This window comes from Sus scrofa, chromosome 14, assembly GCF_000003025.6.
Source record: "Sus scrofa isolate TJ Tabasco breed Duroc chromosome 14, Sscrofa11.1, whole genome shotgun sequence".
In the NCBI taxonomy this organism is placed as follows: Eukaryota; Metazoa; Chordata; class Mammalia; order Artiodactyla; family Suidae; genus Sus; species Sus scrofa.
The window spans coordinates 33,500,407-33,523,904 of record NC_010456.5 but is presented as its reverse complement, the minus strand read 5'-3'; the positions used below and the strand labels follow the sequence as shown (position 1 = coordinate 33,523,904).

Here is a 23,498-nt window from a genome sequence, read left to right as displayed (position 1 = left end):
GTAAGAATGTAGCATTTATTCAACCAATCCCTATTAATGGATATTTGAGTTGAAACTAACACTTATTTACAACCTGCTATGTGCTTGGCAGGTCTATTTTTACATTAAATTTCTCCTTTGGTCCTCAATCCACCCTATGAGATAAGTATTACAATTACATACATTTTTGAGCAGAGGAAATGGGTTTGTAGAGGTGATGGCTTTGACTCAAGGGGACAAAGACAGTAAACATAGACACGGGATTTGAACCCAGCTTTGACTCCAAAGCCCATAGCATACTGGATCCTGGTGTGACTCCTCCAGTCATGAAACATACTTGTGAGAGTATATTTCAAATAGGCTCTGGGGAGACTGGGACAGGAAATAACCCTTCAGGTAGAAATGAGTTAAACTAGCTCTTTCCAGCATAAGCGACAAAATTTCAATTCAGATAAACTTAAGGAAGACAGTAACAACAACCATAGTCACAGCAACCATAACCACAGCAACAAAATGTTACCTATAGACTCACATACATGGCATTTTGGGGGGATGGTGCCAGCCTCAAGCCCACCTGAATCCAGGCACACACACATATTTCATCAGAATTCAGTTTCCTTCTCTGTGAGCTGGTCTCATTTTCTTCTCTAACAGAAAGGGTTTTCCTGTGGCACAAAAACATGCTCTCTTATAGGGCCCAGGTCATATCCTACTAGCTCCATGACCTGAAAGGAAGTCCCCTTTCCTGGAATGACTTACTAAAACACACACACATACACACACACACAGACATATACACACACCCCTAGGAAATGATTCCAATTTGCCCAACAGGAATGACATCTTTACCTCTGATCCATTGACTATTCTCAGCAGGAAATGGGATTCTCCACTGGCCAGGCATGGGTGATGAGCTCATTCCTGTGACCCTAATAAGAATCCCTTGATCAGAGTGGGGTAGGACTTGGGAGTTCCCTTTGTGGCTCAGTAGAAACGAATCTGACTAGCATCCATGAAGACACAGGTTCGATCCCTGGCCTCGCTCAGTGGGTTAAGGATCCGGCATTGCTGTGAGCTGTGGTGTAGATCACAGACGCAGCTTGGATCTGGCATGGCTGTGGCTGTGGTTGTGGTGTAGGCTGGCGGCTACAGCTCCGATTCAACCCCTAGCCTGGGAACCTCTGTATCCACAGGTGTGGCCCTGGAAAAAAGAAAAAAAAAAAAAAAGAGTAGGGTAGGACTACTTCCCCACTGGAAATCCACATTCTGGATAGGAATAAAACAACACAGGTCCACTTCATGAGGTCTTGGATCTAGGCCCCTACCATGATTGTGGATGATCCATTAACATTGATCTCAGGTCTCTGCAGTCAACAGAACATCATGTTACTTGAATGAAATGACTCCAGTGTACATCACGGATGAAAATAGACTGTTTCCTGTCGGAGAAGAAGGAATTGGTTGAACAAACTTTTGGAGAGCCAAACTTTAGAGCTCTATTTTAGAAAGCACTCATTTAAAAAATAGTGTATATATATATATACACACACACACACATCTATAGAAATGGAGGATGTTGATATTTTATTACATGAAAAGGCAGCATGCAAACAGGATGGATTGTGGGGGCTCCCACCCCTACCTGTGTGTTAAAATCACCTGGGAGTTTTATTTTTATTTAGTTGAAAATTCAGTGATGCCTAATATTTGTCACTGAGTCTGCAGAGCTGTGCAGTCTTCTATTATTTGAAACCTTTAGTAAAATGCTATTGCACAAAATCTTACCAGCCTGGATGTGAATTTCTTTTATAGAAGAGGGAGGAGGTAAAATCAAAAAGGCCAAAAATTGTTGCCAGTATCTCCTGGTTTAGGCCAGACTCCAGGAGGGGATGTGTTAATTTCTTCTTCACTGCAGCCATTCAGAGGTAGGCTGGGTCAGGATGTTTCCTGTGAGCTGAGCAAATGTATTTTAGTTTTATACTCAGGCCTGGGGAGCAGGGTTCTTAGAGATGGGTCATTGTATTTATTTTAAAGCAACATTCCCTTTAGTGATTAACTTGTAGCAAAGGCAATAGAACATAAAGTAAAAGAAACAGATCTAATATGGACTCAGGTTTGTTCTTCCCTATTACAGATCTGATTGTGTGTCTTCTGTCTCTATATCCAAACTTTACTCTTCCTACAAGGCTACCCCAATCCAGTATGACCTCGTTGTAACTTGATTATATCCGCAAAGACTCTTATTCCAAACATGGTCACATTCACAGGCACCCAGGGTTTAGGACTTGGATATACCTGGGGTGGGGAGGGCAGAAGCGATACAATTCTACTCACACAGGTAGGAAGCAGGATAGTGTGTACTGAACAGGAAACTGTGAGCTACTTAGAAATCCTTGGGAATACCTGGCAGGGGGTGTTTTCGTACCTGGGATGGGGGTGGGTGGGTATTGGAGATACTGTATGTGGAGGTTTTTTTTTTTTTTTGCTTTTTAGTGCTGCACCCTGGGCATATGGAGGTTCCCAGGCTAGGAGTCGAATCTGAGCTACAGATGCCGGCCTACGCCACAGATAGTAAAGCCAGATCTGAGCTGCGTCTGCGATCTACACTGCAGCTCACGGCAATGCTGGATACTTAACCCACTGAGCAAGGCTGCGGATCTAACCAGCAACCTCATGGTTCCTAGTCGGATTCATTTCTGCTGTGCCACAAGGAGAACTCTGATTTTTTTTTTTTTTTTTAACTGGGAAAATAATTTTAATTTGTTTAGGGCAGTGGGCAGGGGTCCAGTCTTAGAACTTCTGGAACTGCTCCTTGGTGCCAGCAGCCTTGAGCTTGAACTCATGGAAGTGCACAGTCTTGCTCAGGGCCTGACACTCGCCCGCTGTGACCATGTCACTGATCTGGACGTCCCTGAAGTGGGGAAGGGGCATGGTCATGTTCTCGTGGTGCTTCCTAAAGCAGTTGTACTTCTGGATGTAGTGGACATCGTCTTGGCGGATGCCGATGGTCCTCTGCATCTTCACTTTGGTCGCCACGTCAGACAGGATCCACCCTTGGATGGAGATGTTACCAGGGAAAGGGCATTTCCTATCAATGTAGGTGTCTCAATGGCCTCCTTTGGTGTCTTGAAGCCCAGACTGATGTTTTTGTAGTATTGCGGGAGCTTCTTCTTGCCAGTTTCTCAAAGCAGGACCCTCTTTTTATTTTTAAAGATGCTCGGCTGATTTTGGTAGGCATGCTCAGTCTGAATGTCCCACCATCTTCCCAGCCACTTGAAAAAAACTCATATGTGTGTTGCAGAAACCATGGCAGTGGAAAGAGACAAGCGGCACTTGGAGATGTGGAATAGCCAGGTTTACTAAGCACCGGTGCGGGCTCAGAGGAGTTGCCTCCAGAGTCTGAGCACCAGGCTTTTGCTCTGGGTAGCTTTTATACAATACAGACTTCTGGGTCTTGTTTTTCCCACACAAGCAGTCCCAGTCCTCCCCCTTCCCTGAGCAGACAGAGTTCCTGCTTAAGAAGCTGAGCCAGCAAGATTACAAAAGCCAAACTGATAAGCAATGCTTGGAGCTCGGTTTGCAGTGCTGCTAGCAAAGACATAAGGCACATAGTTGCTACAAGATTCTAAGCAGGGTGGTATGGGGCGAGCAAAGCTGCTGTCAGGCTGGTAGCTGCCTCCTCAGCTGGGGGGGTTGTTTCTCAAGTAAAGCTGTTACTTCATGTGGATATGAAAGCAGAGGTTTCCCCCAGAAACCTAGAGAGGTTAAAATCTTACAAGTGGCTTAGAAATCCCTTGTTTAGGCAGGTCTTGCAGAGATAACCTAGGTTGCTCAACTGAACTGACAGCATGTGTGCACACGCACACACACACCCACGCACACACACCCCTTTAAGCATGAAGCAAGTGTGACAGAGGTCTGAAATAAGCAGCTGAATTTGGGATCATGAAACTGGATTCTCAGGCAACCTCTGCCACCAACAAAGTGTTTAAGTCCCTAGAGCTTCACTTTCAATCTTTGTAAAACCCCCCAATTCCAGTGTATCCCACTGCCCACCACTTGGTGCGATGGAGTGTGTAGAAATGGAAAACTTTATCTAGGGAGGTAGCTTGGGCCACACTCTAGATCTCCAGTGAGGGAAATTCACGAAGAATGTTCCCACAGGCCACACCACGTGCCCAGCTGGTGGGCCTGGTAGATCCCAGTCAAGAGTAAGAGGAGGACAGAGAGGTTAATGTGGCATTTTCTTCTCTTTGTTTACAAAGATTCAAAGTCACCACCCTCCCCCGGGGGGTGTAATTTGGAGAACTGGGTAGAAATGGGATGGGCCCACAGAGCCCTCCAAGGGCCCATGGAGCCAGCAGTAATCCTTTAATCTAAAGAAATGCGGGAATCCGTGGGGTTAGTGTAAACACACGTTATGCAGTGATATTTCATGCCGGCAGCAATTCATCAATAGATTGCCAAGTACCAGGTGTCACGGGAGCTCCAAGTTTTACTTTTGCCCCAGGCCCCACAATTTGTAAATCCAGTGCTGACATTTCAGCAAAAATACCCAGAAGGAGTTCTCTGGGTGCTAGAAGCAACACAGACAAGTCTATTAAAGATATTCAGAAAATGATGACTTTTCTGAGAGGGTTTTAATGCCAGACATATGTAGTTCCGACTGAAATTCGAGTGTTGAGCAGATTTTGAGATTTCACTTCAGCTACCCCAGCTGGCGTCCAACACATTCCAAAATTTTTCTTCCACTTGATAGTCTATTTTTAATCCCTTCGGACGTCTTTCTTTTTGGCAAATTGGGAGGAGAGAATGCCTGTCGCTTCACGTCTTTCAGTTCCTATTTTGCATAAATCAACCCGAAATTAAGAATTAAACAATCACTTCATATCTTAGTTGTCAAATATTTCACTCTTGGGGAATGTATTTGCATATCAGAAAACACGTTGGCCTCTCAGTGTTTAGGGGATGCTTGAGAATATTGAGACTCCTAGAGATGTAGCCATGAGAGCAGAGGTAAGAAGGCGATCCATGGAGTTCTCTTGTGGCACAGTGGGTTAAGGGTCCCATGTTGTACTGTAGTCACCACTGTGGTGTGAGTTCGGTCCCTGGCCCCAGAACTTCCACCTGCCATGGTTGTGGCCAAAAAAGGAAAAAAAAGTGATTCAGGAAGGTAGTAAGTCCGGGTCATGAGAGGAGAAAGAGGGAAGATTTCCAGACCTGATGAGGTCTTGATCTCAGAGAGACAGCAGTGAGTGATGGCTTGAAGTAAGATTTTAATTCTCTGCTCAGGAATGGAACCCAGGCAGCCTGGGTGAAGACCAGGAGTTCTAGACACTAGACTAGCTAGAGACTGAAAGCAGAATTACCCTAATTCTTGCCCCATGTTGAGTGTTTCAGGGAGGCAAAGACTGTAAAAAAAGTTTATTGTTAGAAACACAGTACCAAAACTGGGAGAGCACACAGAGACGTAGTCTAAGGCAGAAGCAAAGCAGTAATACGCATCCAAAAGAGCACCGGTGTGGGCATCCCCCTGCATGAGAAGTGGGCCAGAGAAGTGATGTAAACCACTTATATGGGGGCAGTTCTTCTGGGTCTTTGTTTTCCTTTAGCCAGTTATCTTGTTTTATCTTTTACAGCTGACCAGACCCAGGGCCCTCTCCGGTATGCATGCTTTCTTTTGGCCAAGATGGATTCCAAAGCAAGGCATGGTGGGGAGGTTATCTAGACTTATTATGGCCTGGTACCCCCTCCCTTTCTGACCCAGAGGGGTCTCTCTGCGCATGTGTAGTTGGGGTTTCCCTGACCACGAGGATGGGAAGTACCTGACTTCTTTTGGCTAAACAGGGCTTAGCCCATCTCTGATCCTGTCATTACCATTGTTTAACAAGTTTACAGGAGACAAGTACTAACTATTTGCCTTGTGCTTGTTGTTATTTCTATCTTGAAGTATACATAGAGGGCTGGTCGTAAATTTTATCCCAGAGCCCACCTATCTCCTACATCAGGAAGTATATAGACAAGAGGCTAGTTGTAAATATTTATCCTGTAGCCCATCTATCTCCTGCCTCAGTCTGGTCTCCTGCTTATCCCAGTCTACACTGACCTAGCTGGGATTCCCCAGAAGCAGACCCTGGAATAAAAGTTTGCATATATTTGGAAGGACATCCAGGCTATACTAGAAAGGGAGTGGGCATGTGAAACAGGGAAAGGGAAGTCCTCGGTGAGCAGGCAACTGCTACAGGCAATGGGGTTGCCCCAGCTCAGTCCTGAAGGGAACCCTGGGGGACTACAGAACACACTCTGGAGATGTCCTACCTGAGAGGCAAGGAGGTGAAGAATTAACCACAAACTCCCACTAGACGTTTTTTTGTGTACGTCTTTTTAGAGCCACACTTGCAGCATATGGAGGTTCCTAGGCTAGGAGTCCAACTGGAGCTGTAGCCAGCAGCATACACCACAGCCAACACAGGATCCGAGCTGTGTCTGCAACCTACACCACAGCTCATGGCAACGCCGGATCCTTAACCCACTGAGTGAGGCCAGGGATCGAACCTCCGTCCTCATGGATGCTAGTCAGATTCTTTTCCACTGAGCCATGACAGAAACTTCTAGACATTATATTTACATCTACTTCTGTGGGTGTTAACTTCTTGCATAAACAGGATGCTCAGTGCGAAGGCAGAAAGTAGGCCAGTAGCCCTGTGTTCCCAAACTATGCACCGAGGTACCCCAGGGTACCACAGAAAATTCACAGAAGATAAGGAGATTTTACATTTTTGAGGGAAACAGGGCAATACTTATCCAACACTATGTGAACTATTAGTTTGAGTCAGCTTAGTGTTATAGGTTGACTTGTGCCCCCCCCCGCCGCCCCATTCATATGTTGAAGTCTTAACCCCCAGGACCTCAGACTGACCTTATTGGGTTGAAAAACTCTAGTACTGGTGAGCTCATTCTCTCCCTATGGAACATACCCCTTTATGAACAGAAAAGGGAAACAGCACACCTGAGCCCTTATGGGGTACTGGGCTCTATACACTCATTGTTTCACAGAGTCCTCCCAAATGTACAAAGTGGGCATTACCATCACCATTTATATATAGTACATGGTGAACATGAGGCTTGGAAAGGTGAAGTGACTTGACCAAGAGTTCATTGCCAGTAAAGGGCAGATCCAGGATTGGAACACAAGTATTTTCTATTCCAGAGCCCTTTTTATTTCCACTTCTCACATGGCTCTGACAGGTGGGTGTTAATAACAAAAGAAGTAAGAGCGAACATTTATTTAGAACTTCCTTTCTGCTAGGCATTGTGCTTCGCATGAACTACCAATTTTTTTTGTTTGTTTGTTTGTTTGTTTTTTCACCTAACTGGTTTTATTTGAATTTTTAATAAATTTTTATTAAAGTATAGTTGATTTACAATGTGTCACTTTCTGCTGTACAGCAAAGTGATCCGGTCATTCATATATGTGTGTGCATATATATATATTCTTTTTCTCCTCTTATCTTCCAACATGTTCTATGTCCCTGTGCTGTACAGTAGGACCCCTTTAGTTTTCATTAGAGTCCTGTGAGATTATCATCGAGGCTGTTCAGTGGTCAAGTCAGTCTGACTCCAGAACTCACACTTTTTAAAACAATGTTCTGCCCTGTATTTGCTCATACTGAGCCAAAAACTTCTTATTTTCTAGGCTCAGACAAAACTAGTTGAGTTCTTCTTTGCCAAGCTTGTTCCTGAAGGCTATATGAAGACAGCCCTTTGTTCTCTGCACAGGGCCGAACGCTTCTATTATTTTTCTCATCCCCTCTCATCCCCAGCCCCATATTCTGAACACAGTTCAGTTTATTTTCATCCTTCTGAAAGCATTTGCTGATGACTTAATGCTGCCCACAAAGGAAGCAGGAGGACACAAACTTCCTGTAAAAGGGAAGGTCAGATTCAGTCTTCAGACAACGGCAGGGAAATAATGGCTTCCAAACATCAGCACCTGGGACTGTGTGGCTGGGCATTTTGTAGACTGTGGAGGGTTATCTGTCAGCAGCGCCTTCTAAAGAGAAGTTGACATCATCATGTGATTATGATGACATCATAATCCTCAGCAGCTCAAAAGTTAGAGAGTAAAACAGGATTCAGATTGATCCAGTGTGACACAATGCCAAAGAGAAAGCATGTAAATCAGAACATGTGCAATAAATCTTCTGCAAGCCGGAACCCACCCCTAGGGCTATTGGAAGGATTAAATGAATTAATGTATGTAAAGGGCTTAGTAGAGTGCCTGGTGCTGAGCGTGAGATCAATAAATATTAGTTAGTATTAATATCTGCTGTGAAATGAACACTGCACTGCAAAAATGACTAATTCTTCCTGGGAATGAAGTGTCGAGAAATAAATAATAGTTGCCACTTAACTAGGACTCCTCATGTGCTCAGCCTTTACATCATGTTTTAATCCATGACCACCTGTGGTAAAGTTGTTTTCCTCATTGGAAAGAAAGGGAAACCAAACCTCAGCAAAGTCAGTCATCTTATCCAAGGTCATGCAGCTAAGTGGTTAAGAGGTTGGGTTTTAGAATCAAACAGGTCTGGCTTTGAACTCTGGTTCCACCACTTTCTGTATGACCTTAAATATGTTATTCAATCTCTCTGTGCCTCGGTTTCCTAGTCTGTAAAACAGGCTAAGGAAATACCTTCCTTAAAGACATGCTGTGAGAATTGAGTTAATATGTGTAAAACACTGAGATGCTATCTAGCACATTCTAAGCACTTTCAATGTCTATGTGTATGTGTGTGTATGTATATATTTGTGTGTTGGGGGGGATTTGAAAGATGAGGAGGAATGTCAGGTGGAAAAAGAGAAATCTCAGGTTAAAATAATTGCAGGGCTAAAGGCCCACATTAATCTAACCAACCCAAGGCACAAGAAATAGCTAGGGGGTTAGTGCCAGGATAGAGCCGAATCTGGAAGGAAGGAAGGAAGGAAGGAGTCATACGTAGTTAGGCAGAGAAAAAGGGTCAAGGTCCGCAGGCCTAAGAGGAGAAACCAGAGTTTTTCACAGGCTAGCCAGTCATTGCCCCAGTGCTTGGCGGAGTTCGCGACCCCGCCCCCACCAATCCCAGCCAATGAGGAAGCCCGCCACAGGCGTGCCCGTTGCCAGGAGACTGAGTGGGGCCCCAGCCTCTCAATCAGCCGTGGCTTTCCTTCCTCAGTGGGCGCTCCGCCTTAGGATGGCTATCTGGGGGCCCCTCTACGGCGCCCCGTCAGACTTTGTCAGTGGAGTTTAATTTTTTTTAGTTCATATTTTATTTTTGCTTACAGAAGACAAAGCTGTCCCCTTCCCAGATGGGGAAGAGCTCAGAGAAAAGTTTGTGACTCCTAAAAAGTGAAGGCTTGCCTGGATTTCACGCGGCCAGGACTTCTCTCTCCTGTTGGCGGGAAGCCCAGATGACCTGCTTTCCTATTACTCCTCAGTCTGAAACCTGTCTGCTGGAGTCTGTGTAACTGGGACTTGCGAACCAGGGAGAAATTGCTGAAGTAGAAGATTCTGGTGGAGGGGGCGGGAGCGGGGAGACAAAAGAAACCTCTTCTTTGGGCATACAGGCTAAGCCTGAAGGATTTCCAAGATGACCAAGGTACCAGTCACCAAGAAGATACAGAGTTCCTCCGCCTCGCGGGCCCTCTGGCCCTTGTATGCAGCAGATCTTCTAACCCAGGTGAGTCTTCCCGCTCTGGTGAAAGCAATCATGTTTGTAAGACCCAGTGAAATAGGAATTAGCCTCCGGACCAGCGAGGGGCAGGGGAAGAAGAGTCTCGGTGTAATTAAATTGCTGGGACCCATTCTTGTTGCTGTCAATGGTTGGTTTCTCCTAAAGCATGAAAGCGCCAGGCAGAACAGTGAGCTGGGCTCTCCTATTAGCCAGTAATTCCAAAATGATGGAATAAATTGGCAGTGACACTCTAGAACATCAGGAAAAAATTAAGATGAATTGTAGGTTGGCCATCGCAGAAATTATTTTCAGAGATCCGCTGGGCTCGGGGTTCATGCCCATCCTCTCCCTTTATGAAGAGACTACAGAGTGTCAGACTTTGGGGTTTGAAGCCTGCCTTTGCGTCTCACCAGCTACTAACGTTAGATAAGTTGCTTGGCATCTCTGAGCCTTTATTTGCCCATGTCTGCAAAATGAAAACAGGAACATCAAGTAGGCGGAAACAATGTGAGGACTAAAGTAAGATATGGAAATCATTTACTGTAATGCTAACAGTACGGTGTATATGTGACAAGAAATACTGTTTTTGGTTTGAAAGACAAAGAAAAATCCGTATGTGTTTAGTGCCTCAGTCAAGTTGTTTCTGTTTTTTTAAATGATCCTAACTGGGCAGGCCAGTTACATCTTTATAAAGTGTGTCTGTGTTAAGCGTGTATTTGTTGTTGTATCTACAGATGCTTAGATGGCCACTAATTGGCCAGGGTAGGTGAACAGTGGGAGAGAGGGTCAAAGGTAGTTACTGGCCACTGTGGTCCACCCACAGTGGCCTATCTTGTGGCTCACAGTCCTGCCCCAGCAATGAGGGCCTGGGGTGGGGGTGGGGAGTTAGGGCACAAAAGAGAGCATAAAACTCCCCTGTGCTTACCTGGTGGTCTAGAGTGTTGCTGAGCTTCTATTTTCTAAGGACTCAGCTTTCTGTACCCGTGTAGGTGCATTTGCCCCTTAGTTGCTCACTCTACCAGGTGGCAGTGTTCACGTGTATCCTTTTGTCTCAAAATGCTACACTGAAGTGGGTTTTATCCAGAACAGCCCCTCTGGGAAGAAACTTCCCAAGGTAGCAATGGGGGAAGAGAAAGAGGGAAGGAATGAGGATTGAGTAGACGGTACATAAGCAGAGTGTGAGTGTGTGGGCAATGGATCCATATAACCTGGTTTGAACCCTGGGTCTGCCTCTTAGCAACCCTGTGACCTTGGGCAGGTTACAGAGCTTCTCTGCTTCAGCACCACCCTCTATAAAATGGGGATATCTTCGTTCTTCTTCATGGGCTTGCTGTGAGCATTCAGCAATTTGTCCAAAGCTCAGAGAACAGTGTTCCACGCACAGTTAGCACCCCCTAGGTTTTTGTGACATTGTTATTTCCTTCATTTAGCGAACACTTATTGAATTTTTGTTGTGTGCTAAATACCTGCTCTTGTGAAAAAAGGAGACTCGTCTTAAAAATTTTTACAATCTGTAGTGTGTCTGTTTGGGTTGGGAAGTAAAAGAGATGAGAAACAGATTGTTGTAATGCAGGGTGATTAATGATGTGCTGGAGATGATGTATCATTGTGTATGGTGGGACTGAGAGAAGGACAGCTAACTTGGACTTGCGTGGGGCGGGGGGATGTAAGAGAAAGAGAAACCGAAGAGAGATTGGGGAGGGAAGAGGTCATGTACCCAACCGAATGCCATGGAGTGTTTTATCATGGAATAGAGAGATTGAAGAAAGTGGAGGAAGATGTTGAGGTTGAAATGATTATCTCTTTCTTGGGAGGAGGGTAGATGGGACTAGGAGGTCAAGAGAAGGGAAGCAGGCTTCCAGGGAACTATTGGATAAACCAGACCTCAGGCACAAAGACCATTGGGATCCTGCTGCCCCCACCAGACTGTCTAGGAAATAGCAAAGACCCTGGGGTGTCCCTGGCTCGTACTTGAATTATTATGCCTTCAGAAATTATGACTTTTTTGGACTGGAAGCATGTGAAGCACTGATTCATCTCTAGCAGGCTAACTAGAAAGTGACAAGTCACAAGAAAATTTGTAGAGATTAGGCTCAACCTCTGGTGTGAATCACACTAAGAACAAATTGCAGTTTTATTAGTTTAACACGCGAATAACAGTGGCGATAATACTGATGAGGGTTGGCAGGTATTGAATATTCACCAGGTTCTGAGCGCAAAGTCTTTACATGTGATGTTTCAGAACCATCTACACACTTCAAGGTATGAGCTGTTCCTCCTCATGAGATAGATGGCAACACTGAGGCCCAGTGAGGATAGGTCCCTTACCCAAGGACACACCCACCCAACAAGGAGCAGAGCAAGGATTTGAACTCAGAGTCCTCTGGACCCAGAGTTTCAGCCCTCCCTGCTTCACTGTGCTCATCAAACAGTGAGCATGGTGAGCGCACACCACGGGGGATACAGAAAGAAGGCCTAAAGCATACCCAGTGGCCTCAGGTAGTTTTCATGTTTGTGGAGTGGCAGGTGGTGGCGGGGAACAGAGGAATGCCACATAAAAAGAGAATAACCAATGCCAGGCGGCTGGGTAAATGTCCAGTGAGGAGTGGTCCCAGGAAGGATCTGGCTTTTCAGAGGAGGAAGGGGAGACCATGATGGGCTGTGTGGTGTCACCACTTCCCGCTCCCCATTCCCTAGGGTAGTGGGTGACCCTTGAGGGGAACCTCAAAAGCATCCTGAAGCCCTCTGAAGCTAGCTGTTTTCCTTCTCATAGGGATGGAGGTTGCTTTATCATCCCTAATGTTACAATGGAACCCTCCCTTGTACAGCATCTACATGTAAGTTTTCAATGAAGGGAGTATAAATAATACATGCAAAGCCTCTGCTTGAACATCTTTTGTTGAGGAAACCTTCTAGGCTGCCTTAAGTCAGACCCCTAATCTGTTTAGGGAGTTTTTTTCCCCTTTGTTTCCCAGGGAAGCAAAAGAGAAGTCTAATGGGATTAGCCATGGGGAAGGGAGGGGGGCAGGGTGTGTGTAGATTACTATGGACTCACATTTTCTTTGGAAAAAGACTGAAAAACAGACTAAAAACCTTAACACCCCCCCTTCCATGTTCTAGAACAGAAATGCAGGAATGGCACTTGGCATAAGCTATAAAGGTGTAGAGTCCTTTATACAAGCTCTGTCTCATGGTGGCTAAAAGAAAGAAGCATCCTTAATTTGGGCAGATCCTGAAACAGCTGGGAACTAGACTGGATGCTTTGCTCACATTCCAGGTTAGAGATTACAAGAGCAAATCTTCAGCAAATGACATGGGTTCAGGCACCAACTCTGGCACTCAGCTATGTTGGGGGGCCTCGAACAAATCAGTGCCTCTCTGTGCCTCACTTTGCTCCCCTCTGTGAAACAGACATGGTGGATTTTATCTCATGTAAGACGTCTTCCATTTCAAGAGGCATCACAGGCGTACCCTTTGTGGCTTGGTGTTTATGAACCTGACTAGTATCCATGAGGATGCAGTTTTGATCCCTGGCCTCGCTTAGTGGGTTAGGGATCCAGTGTTCCATGAGCTGGAGTGTAGGTTGCAGACGAGGCTCAGGTCTGGCATGGCTTTGGCTGTGGCTGGCAACTACAGCTCTGTTTTGACCCCTAGCCTAGGAATTTCCATATGCTGCAGGTGTGGCCCTAAAAACAAAAATCAAGAGGAATCACAGTTTTTTGAGTGTGCCACTAAGAAAAGAAAACTACTCATTAAACTATGATCTACTTTCCATTATAAGAAGCACCCCAGTTTTGGAGATGTTGAAATGTGAAAGAAAATGTGCATCTTAGATTAAATGACATACAGCTAAAAATGTTCCTGCCTCATAGGGCTTGGTGTGGATTAGATGAGTTAATATGGGTAAGGCTCTTAGAAGAGGGCCTGGCACAGAGTAAATACTATGAAACATTAGCCATTAAGACGTTGTTTCATGTTTTAATTGATGCAATTATAGAGGTGTAGTTATTAACCCCTTTTGCACCTGAGTAGACGGAAGGTTGCAGAGCTCCAGGGTCTAGTTCTCTGTTGAAAGCTAGATTGGGAGATTCAGGGAGAAGAGGAAAAACTCTGTGGAGAAGACCTTGACCTGAGCATCTCTGACTGCACCTGCCACCATCTACCCTCTGCACCACCCCAGCCCCCAGCCATGCTGAGAATGGAGTTGCCCAGAGAAGGTCTCAGAAGTTTAGCCTACTTGGTATACTCAGCCAGGCCGCCTGGATTCAGAGATGGAAAAATTTCCCCCAACAAGAGGTAACGACTACCAGCACAAGACGTTTCCACCGCAAACATGAAACGATTTTCCTCTTTGTCCAGATAGGAGAAATTGTGGTCTAAAGATAGAAGTGGTGAGTCATGGGTCTTTGTTCAAAGTGGGCTCAGCACTGGGTAATTTCTCTGGCCTCTAATCATGGAGACTATACCCCCCTGCACCGGATCTGTGATTACTCTGAAAAATAAAATAAAATGAAAGATCTGATGACCACTTGAGATTCAGTTCTGAAGAATGCTAGCCAGCTGCACCTTCATTTTTATTATCACTCATGACTCAGGCCTGGAAAATGGCCGTGAGTCGTTTTCTCTTGCCAAGGGATTCTTCTGGCTCCATTGTTATTGTGGGAGACAACTGCAGGAATTCAAGTTGTTTTGTTTTGTCTTGTTTATGCCTTGACGCTTTGGACTGGTGATGCTTGCCTTGGTGCGTCCTGCTGTGTCTAATTGCAGGCCCATGTGACAGTCAGTCCCCTCCATGATAAATCAGGGTGCGGGGAACTCATGTGTTCATTACCTCCTGACACAGGAAGAGCGATGGCACTTTCTTTATGCCGGACAAAATGAAGCCAGTTCGTCTCAACTGCCAAGAGGCAGCTGCTCAGCATGGGGAGGTGAGGGCGGGGGAGGGGAGCAGCAGAAGAAAGACATCAAAGAGTCTAGTTGAGGGACTGTGAGCTTAGTGAGGCGGTAGCAGTTCAGCCTTCGAAATCAGACAAGGTAGGCCCCCATCTCCTTGACACTAATAGGAGGTTCTGTGAAATGGGTCGAATACTAGTAATAGGGTATATCTCATAGGTCTTTCAGAAGGACTAAATAAAATAATGCATCTGAGATGCTGAGCACAATACTCAGTACACAGGTAACTCTCCAATAAGTCATGACAGTTTTGATTATTCCTCATGCTCCTCTCTCTTCTCTGACTGGACATATGTGTCTCTATCACCAATTTGAAGACATAGTCAGCCCAGATAGGAAGTCCAGAGGAAGCTGGATTATTAACTGTAAATCCTCAGAGCAGTGGGGTCCATCATCAGTGAGCCCAAGTCCAAGTTTAAAGGTAGAAGGGGAAGAAGTAGTTGTAAGTATATTTTTATGAAGGATGAGATGCCTTGCAGGATCTCATCCCACAACATGACTTGGGTCCCTTGGATTTTGCCTTTCAGCCCAGTCCCATTACTCATGTTTGAATCCCATGGAGAACCAGAAGAAAATAAGAAAAAATGAAAACCCTGTGTATCAATTAGGATCATTCTTGGCTGCAAGTAGGAGATAAACTGACATAACAAATATGAATTCATTTTTCTCACGTAAGAAATCTGGGGGTGTATGCCTGCTGGCATTGGTTCAGGAGGAGCAATAACATCAGGACCGGCAGGTCCTTTCCCCTCATGGTCACAGAATGGCTACCCCATCTCTAGCCATTACATTCATATTCCAGCAGAAGAAGGTAAAAATGGAGGGTCAGAGCTCTGTTTGTCCCTTTTATGAGTCAAACAAAGGCATTCCAGGAAACTTTGCAGCATATTTCCTCTTCTGTCTCATTGGCCAGGGCGGTGTCAGCTGCCTTTTCTTTACTGCAAGAATGGCTGGGAAAGTATGTATCTAACCTGAGGGTGAAAAGCAGGGGCAAGAGAGAGGGCAGGTGTTGGTGATGGGCATCAGGCTGACTAGTCAGCAGTGACTGGCACAAATGATTTCAGCAAAGATCAGACACTGAGGGTCCCAAGCAATAAGTAACCTAAAAAAGAGAACATCCCTTAACCTGTACCACAACTGCTTAGGAATCTCAAGGGCACTTATCCATAGTGGTACTTTATTTATTTAGTCTTTTTAGGGCTGCACCCGCAGCATATGGAAGTTCCCAGGCTAGGAGTCAAATTGGAGCTACAGCTGCCGGCCAATGGCACAGCCACAGCAACACAAGATCTGAACCACATCTGCGACCTAAACCACAGCTCATGGCAAAGCCAGATCCTTAACCCACTGAGCAAGGCCAGGAATCAAACCCACATCCTCATGGATACTAGTAGGGATCTTAACCCACTGAACCAACCACAAGGGTAACTCCCATGGCGGTACTTTAAAAAACAGCATGGAATCCACCAAAGGCCTGTGGGGATCCTGAGAAAGGGTAGACACTGCCAAAAAACATTCCTTCATTCAGCTAATACTTACTGAGCTCCAGGTATGTGCTAAGCATGATTCTAGGTGTCGAGGGTACAGAAGTGAAAGAAGGCAGTTACCTGGGACAACCTTCCAGAAACTGAAAATACCCTTATAGGGAATAACATGAAGAGAAATCCAAGATTTTGGAACTTACACCATCTATATTCCTCTGACCTCCCTTTTCACCATTGGGAGAGTAGGAGACTTGAAGAATCTTTATTAAACAAGTCTTTGCACCACTGTGGAAAGAGACCTGTTCTTGACCCCTTTTCAGTGTTCCTCCAGCCTCTGAAGACTCAGCCAACAGCTGTTAAATTCAAAAGTTGCAGAATCTGGGGTTCCTGTAGTAGTTCAGCGGAAATGAATCTGACTAGTATCCATGAGGACGAGAGTTCAGTCCCTGGCCTCGTTCAGTAGGTTAAGGATCTGGCATTGCTATGAGCTATGGTGTAGGTTGCAGACGCGGCTCAGATCTGGTGTTGGTGTGGCTCTGGCGTAGGCCTGTGGCTATGGCTCCAATCTGATCCCTAGCCTGGAAACCTCCATATGCTGTGGGTGCAGCCCTAAAAAGACAAAAAAAAAAAAAAAAAAAAAATTGCAGAGTCCATGTGGGGTTTGGTGGCAAGTAGCACCTTCATAAATTCTGACAGACGCAAATTAAATCTTTCATGGACTGAACAAACCAACATATTTTTCTCAGATTTCTTTCTGACAGCTAAATTCACAATCATAATCGCCAGTAATGAGATACCTTCTATCATTGAAATGGTGGCATTTTCCCTTCTCAATTCCTGTTTTCAAACTCTGCTGAGGAAATTTCTTGCAGGGCTCAATTTTGATCTAATGTATTTCTGTCTAAATTGGGATTTATGCATTCAGTGGTTTTATTTAATAACTCAAAAATTAGCCACATCTGACAATCTACTTGCAAGCCTGGAAGTGCCTTGGTGTTTCTGGATTTCACAAAGTGAAAAGATTATACAGCTGGTGTGACTTCTGGAATGGGTTCAGTATCATCAGGGGCTTTGAGGGGTCCTTAGTTGGTTTCAGCTCAGTGGCAGGAAGAACAGAAAATAATGCCCCATTGTAGCTTGGTATTGGGTCAAGGTCACCTTCTGAGGTGTATATTAACTATACATACGTGCCAGATATTTTGGAGGCATTAAAATGAATCCAACTTGGGGGCTTCTCTCTAGCAACTCGCAGTTCTATGGAGAGCAAATGCATAAATAATCATGTGTCAAGATGGCAGATTAAAAGTAGCAGAAAGGTAAAAAGTACATAGGCGCTTAGAGATAGAAACAGGTTCTGTTCTAGGAAGAAAGGTGCAGTGAAGCCAGGTGATCTGCACCTTCAGCATTGGCTAGATGTAGACTTGGGGTGACATGAGAGCTAAGCCACAGCTGGAACTTATTTTCTAATACATCAGGGTCAGGGGGCGTACTGCCACTCTCCCCTAAGGAACAGGTTCTTTCTTTACACTGTCTGACAAAATGCTCTCCCACAGAGATCCAGTGGGTGCTTTTTTCCATACTCTCCTTCTCTGTTTACAAAGAAACAAAACTACCCAAGTTTATATCCTGGGGGGTTGTCAAATTAGAGAGAACTTGGCTACATGAATTCCCATTAAAGCTCTCAGTAACCCAAATGGTCTAATATTTACTCCTTTAAGACTTTGAATTTCAGCAGAGCAGGGTTTCTCAACCTTGCCACTCTTGACCTTTTGGGTCGGTAGGCTGTCCTTTGCATTGTAGGATGGTGAGCAGCATGCCAAGTCTCTAGCCATTAGATGCCAATTGTGACAACCAAAAAAATGTGTCAAGATATTACCAAATGTCCCCCAGGGGATAAAATCATGCCAGTTGAGAACCATGGCAGGATAGGATACTGAAGTCCTAAATACCTTTCCCCAGTTGAATGCTTATCTGATGGTGAAATATTTCCATTCAAATAAATGATGCCATCATATACCCAGTTGTTCAGGGAGAAACCGGAGTGTCATCTTTTTTCTCTCCCTCTCCATCACCTCTGATGTTCAATCAGCTGCCTTAGGGCAGGTGTGCTGTGAACACTGCCTCTTTCCCCAAGGTCAGTGCCTGACCCAGGATGCCTTCATCTCTAGCCTGGACTATTCCACCAGCTTTCTAAAGGCCTTCTTTATCTCGGTCCACCTTCTTCCAACCCATTCCCTTTCACTGCAAGTGTGGTATTGTCATTCCCCTGGTTAAAAACATAAATAATGGCCCTCCATTGCCCTCAAATGAAGATTAATATCTTTAATAAGGTTTAAAAGGTTCTGCATGATCTTGTCCCTGCCAGCTTTCCAACCTCATCTTTCATTACTCTGTCTACTCAGAAGTCAAACTGATTTTTGAAGGTGCCATGCCTTCCATCTCCTTCCTCCTTATAAAACATTCTTCCCATCCCCCAAAAACTCTGTATTTCCATAGCAAGATGTTTCCAGGGTTCTGAACAGCAGTGGGGGCGGCGAGAGTGGCATGGCCCTTGCTCTGAATTAGGAGGTCAGGTTCTAATATCAGCTTTCTTACTACCTACCTGTATGACTTTGGGCAAATCACCTCTCTGGTTTCTTCACATACATCTACAGAACCAGGAACTCTAACCTGGCAATTGGGGGCTCCCTCTTTGCCATATGACTCAAGAGAGCAAATAATGGCTACTATATATTAGGCATCTATTGTGCATTTTCTGTGTTCTGCATATATTAATAAAATTAACTCCTTGATCCTGTAGGGCAGATGCTATCATTACCTCTATTTATAGAGATGAGGAAACTGAGGATTGAAAAGGTTTTGTAACTTGCCCCAAGATACCCAGACAAGTAGATCACGGAGTTAGGATTTGAATCAGGACTCACTAACTAGAGAGATGCTGTGCTCTTAAGATCAGTCCGATTGACTGCAGGAGGAAGGGGCAGTAGATAAGTCTCTCTTGACAAGGGCCATCTGTTGGTGCAGTTTTAAAAGAATACATTCAAAAGTCTCTGGCAGAGGAGTTTCCATTGTGGCTCAGCAGAAAAAAATCTGACTAGTATCCATGAGGATGCATGTTCAATCCTTGGCCTCGCTTAGTGGGTTAAGGATCCAAATGGCTCGGATCTGGCATTGTTGTAGCTGTGGTGTAGGCCAGTGGCTACAGCTCCGATTTGACCCCATCCTGGAAACTACCATATGCCATGGGTGCAGCCCTAAAAAGACAAAAAAAAAAAAAAAAAAAAAATCTCTGGCAGAAAAAGGAAAGTGCCAGTTTTAGCAAACAAGACTGTGACCGTACCCTATGACCACAGACAAGGACATTTGCATTTTTCTTGCGCTCCTGCTAAAGTATGCCAGTGAACGTTTTCTGGAATAGAAATACAGCTAAGGGTGAGGTAGGGGAACCCCTGTATGTAGCTTGGACACATCTTTCTATATAATGCTTATTTCAATGATGATTTATAAGCCATTTCTAATTAGAGTCACACTTCTAAGAAAGGCATATTTTGATGCTGGGTCAATACTCTGTTAAGACTGCTAGATAAAACCGTGAGGAAGACAGGCCCCAGCTAATGAGGAATGAGGTTTTGGAGTGTATGTGGCTGGGATGTTGGTAATTGTAAACAGCTTAATTGGGTTGAATAATTTGGGTAAATACCTAGTTAAATGGATTTAGTCTGAATCCAAGCTCTGACTCATTGAATTTTTAATTTTCTACCAAAAAAATATCCTGAACCATTATTGCCTGTTTATTTGTCTGATTCCACCACTGGACTTGGAGCTCATTGAGGAAAAGGACCCTGTCTTGCTCACAATTCTATCCCCAGAGCCTAGCCCAGTGGCTGGCACTGGGTAGATCAACATTCTCTAGTCTCTATTCTCAGGACCAAGGAGAGTTCCTTGTGTGGTGTGAGGCAACACATCCCTTGATAACTGTAGATTCCATTTGGATAAAGGCCATACATGTTTTATTCACAGGGACACCCCCAGAACATGCTCCATAAATAGGGACACTATTGTAATAATAGCTACGAGTATTACCGTGGGCAAATTACTCTCTGTGCGTCAGTATTCTTATCTCACACTTGGACATGACAGTTCTTTCTTTGTAGGGTTGTTGGGAGGATCAGTGAAATAATGCCCCAAAAAAAGCCCCTGGCTAATAGTAGGTGCTCATTAAATGCTATCTCTTCATATTTCCACTTACGAATCGAAGCCACTGGCTCCCCCCAAATATCAAGCATTAAAACATTTAAATGCTGACATTTCCAGAGATGATGACTCTCATGCCACTCACGTTTTACACATTCAGGAAAAGTCAGCCAAAAGGGTAACATGACTGAAATGTTTTCTTTCCGAGAGCCCTTGAAGAAAATGCCTGAGAGGCAATTAGCCCAGGACTGTCACCTATGTTGCTATTGCTTATTGGCTGATCCCATCCTCTACTAATCAAACTGCTTCTCTAATACTTTTAGACCTTTTTAAAAAGTCCTCTCAAAACTCAGGAAGCAAGGCTTATTGACATATACCAAGGAGTCTGAGAGAACATGAATCCAGCATCCTCAAAGGGACTGAAAAAATGGTGGAAGTGGGGGAGCATTTTGCAGGGTCTTTGGGAACTAGCGAAGGCACCGTGCAAGGTTCTTCAACCCCAACTAGCCTCCTCACTTTTTCCCACCAAGCCTCAAACAAACCAGTAACCTTCTCTGTTGTCTTTTTGTGCAGCTCCAGGGCTTGAGTTTAAATTGTCTCAATAAAGGATGGTTCTTGAGCTCCCTTGGCTGGCCAGACAAACTCATGTCAGGGCTGATTGACTTAGCGCCTGGGGCATGGATCATTCCGAGGTTTAAGTCCTGGTTCTGCTGCTGCTCACTTGCTCTGTGACCTTAGGCTCTCTGCTCACCTCTCTGATGCTGAGTTTTCTCACCTGGAATTGAATCATGTGAAGATTCAAGATAATGTCCATAAGACTGGGTCCAGAAAAATAACTGAGATTGATCTGTGATTAACATTATTCCACCATTTAGTGATTTATGTGCATCCCAACCACCCCCATGTTCTGTTGTGCATAACGCCAACATCAGGTTTTTTTTTTTGTCAAAGTAAGATGGTATTGTATTGAGACAAAAAGTTTGTCTCCCCATGAATTGTCATTCTCTCAAGGTTTTCCTGTGACTCATGCTTTTGTATCCTCCATGAGGTTAAGTACGATGTCAGTGTTTTAAAGTTAAACAATGGCACATTGTATGATCATGATGATGATAATAGGAATAACGGATACTGTTGGTTGAGTCCTTGTATGTGTCATGTGCTTCACCAAGCACTTATGTGAATTATCCAGTTCCATTCACTCTACAATACTCAGTATTAACCCTATTTTGTGGATAAGGAAACTGAGGCTGAGAGAGGCTAAATAATTCAATCAGGGTCCCTTAACTGGCTAGTGGACCATCTGGTTTCAAATACAAATTGGGACAGCCTTCAAAGCCCTCATTTTTAACATTACATATTACTTAACAAAGTAAGCCTAGCTTTTTCTGGGGGCAGATGGGTTGAGATGTCCCCATACTCAAAAGAAGAGCATAAGGAAGGAAAACTCCCTACTTTGTAGTGCCTTGGGTGGAAGAGAAAATACTGACTGCATCCCGTAAGCCATTCACTTCCGGCTTGTCCTCACTCAGAAGGTCAAATACCAGGACATGTTTCAAAGATACTTCACTCACCCCAGCAGTCCCTGAAGTTAGCAGCTGACAAGCATCCCTCAGGACACCCAGTCCACTCCAGCCCACCAAAAACCTGCCAAAAACCTCTGGAAGCTTCCATCTGCTCTTTTGTCATGTCAGTTACCACAAAAGCAACCTGTCCACTGAATAAAGCCTGGGATCTAATCTGAACACAAATTTATTTTTGATTCTCCCTTCTCCCTTCAGATATTTTCAGTGGGGGAAGTTTTTCTCTGGCCCCTGCATTAAAAACAAGATATCCAGTGCCTTTTCTGCTTGCCCTTGAGTGGTAACCAGTCTTGCATTCCAAGGTACAAGGCACATCCACAATTCAGAAATTAAAACCATTGATTCAAGATATCAATATATTAAGCAGCACTTCATCCTTCTCCCAAGGAGAAGAGGTTTTGTTTTGTTTTGTTTCTCCTGTTCCTTCCTATTAAGGACAGCTTCATGTAGGCCACCTGCCCACTTGCTACCAGGGAGGGAAGTGTGGGGCAGGTCCCTTTCTTTATCCACAAAGATCTCCCACTCACCCTTAGCCTTCTAATTGTGCTGGCTGGAAGGGAAAATAGGGGGTACAAGAAAGTTCTTGCTGGTAATGTCATTAAGATGTCTCTGTTCTCCCTGGGTCCCACTGATGTTTAAAGCTGGTTCTTTCTTCTGTAAAGCACTTTTCGTGAGCTCTTTGGAAGTTCTCTACTGATTGATTCTAGCTCTCTAGACATTCCCTGTCTGCTGTGCATGCCCCCTCAGAGTCTGGTCTACCAGTAGTCCATCCCACCCAGACTTCCAATATTGGGGTCTCCCAGGCCTTCAGTGGGAGTTATTGTGGACAGAATCCCAGGGAAATATTCCCGCCTGCATGTCACATCTGGTCCCCATGTTTCATGTACCTTTGACAAGCACCACTTCCTAACCCAGCACCAGCTACTCTCTACCTCGCCCCAAGAGGCACTCCTTAGCCTGCCTCTGTCCTTTGGGTTTTCCAGGAGGGTGTTAGATGAGTGCACTCATCAGACCCCCAGCTTCAGAGGGTCACATGTCAATCTCTGAGCTATCCCATGGAGGTCTGTGGCTCATTCATTTTGAAGTGAAGGATACAACATCCTCCTTTCCGTAGGGTCAAGATTCAAAGCATCCTAGAAGCTGCTGTTGTTTTTTTTGTTTTGATTTTTTGTTTTTTCCTTTTGCTTTTAGGGCCACACCTGGGGCATACAAAAGTTCCCAGGCTAGGGGTCAAATTGGAGCTGCAGCTGGCAGCCTACACCACAGGAACACCAACACCAGATCTGAGTCCTATCTGCCACCTACACTGAAGCTCACAGCAATGCTAGATCCTTAACCCAATGAGCAGGGTCAGGGATCGAACCCTTGACCTCATGATACTAGTCGGGTTTGTTACCTCTGAGTCACAATTGGAACTACCCCTTCCACTCTTTCTGTAAATTCTTATTAGATTATAGTTGATTTACAGTGTTGTGTCTATTTCTGCTGTACAGCATAGTGACCCAGTCATACATATAATCTACATTTTTTCTCATATTCCATCATGGTATATCCCAAGAGACTGGATATAGTTCCCTGTGCTCTACAGTAGGACTTCA

At 44.7% G+C, this 23,498-nt stretch overlaps 1 protein-coding gene and 1 pseudogene across 1 annotated transcript in view; one reads left to right on the top strand and one right to left on the bottom strand.

Moving 5' to 3' along the window:
* Positions 2,770–4,520, bottom strand: LOC100154109 (annotated as a pseudogene).
* CCDC60 (coiled-coil domain containing 60) overlaps positions 9,139–23,498 on the top strand; it is a 188,471-nt gene continuing 174,111 nt past the window's right edge. Inside the window, exon 1 of the mRNA XM_021073556.1 lies at positions 9,139–9,695. Coding sequence (XP_020929215.1) covers positions 9,606–9,695 — 90 coding nt within the window. The 5' untranslated portion in view covers positions 9,139–9,605. The remainder of the gene's footprint in view (positions 9,696–23,498) is intronic.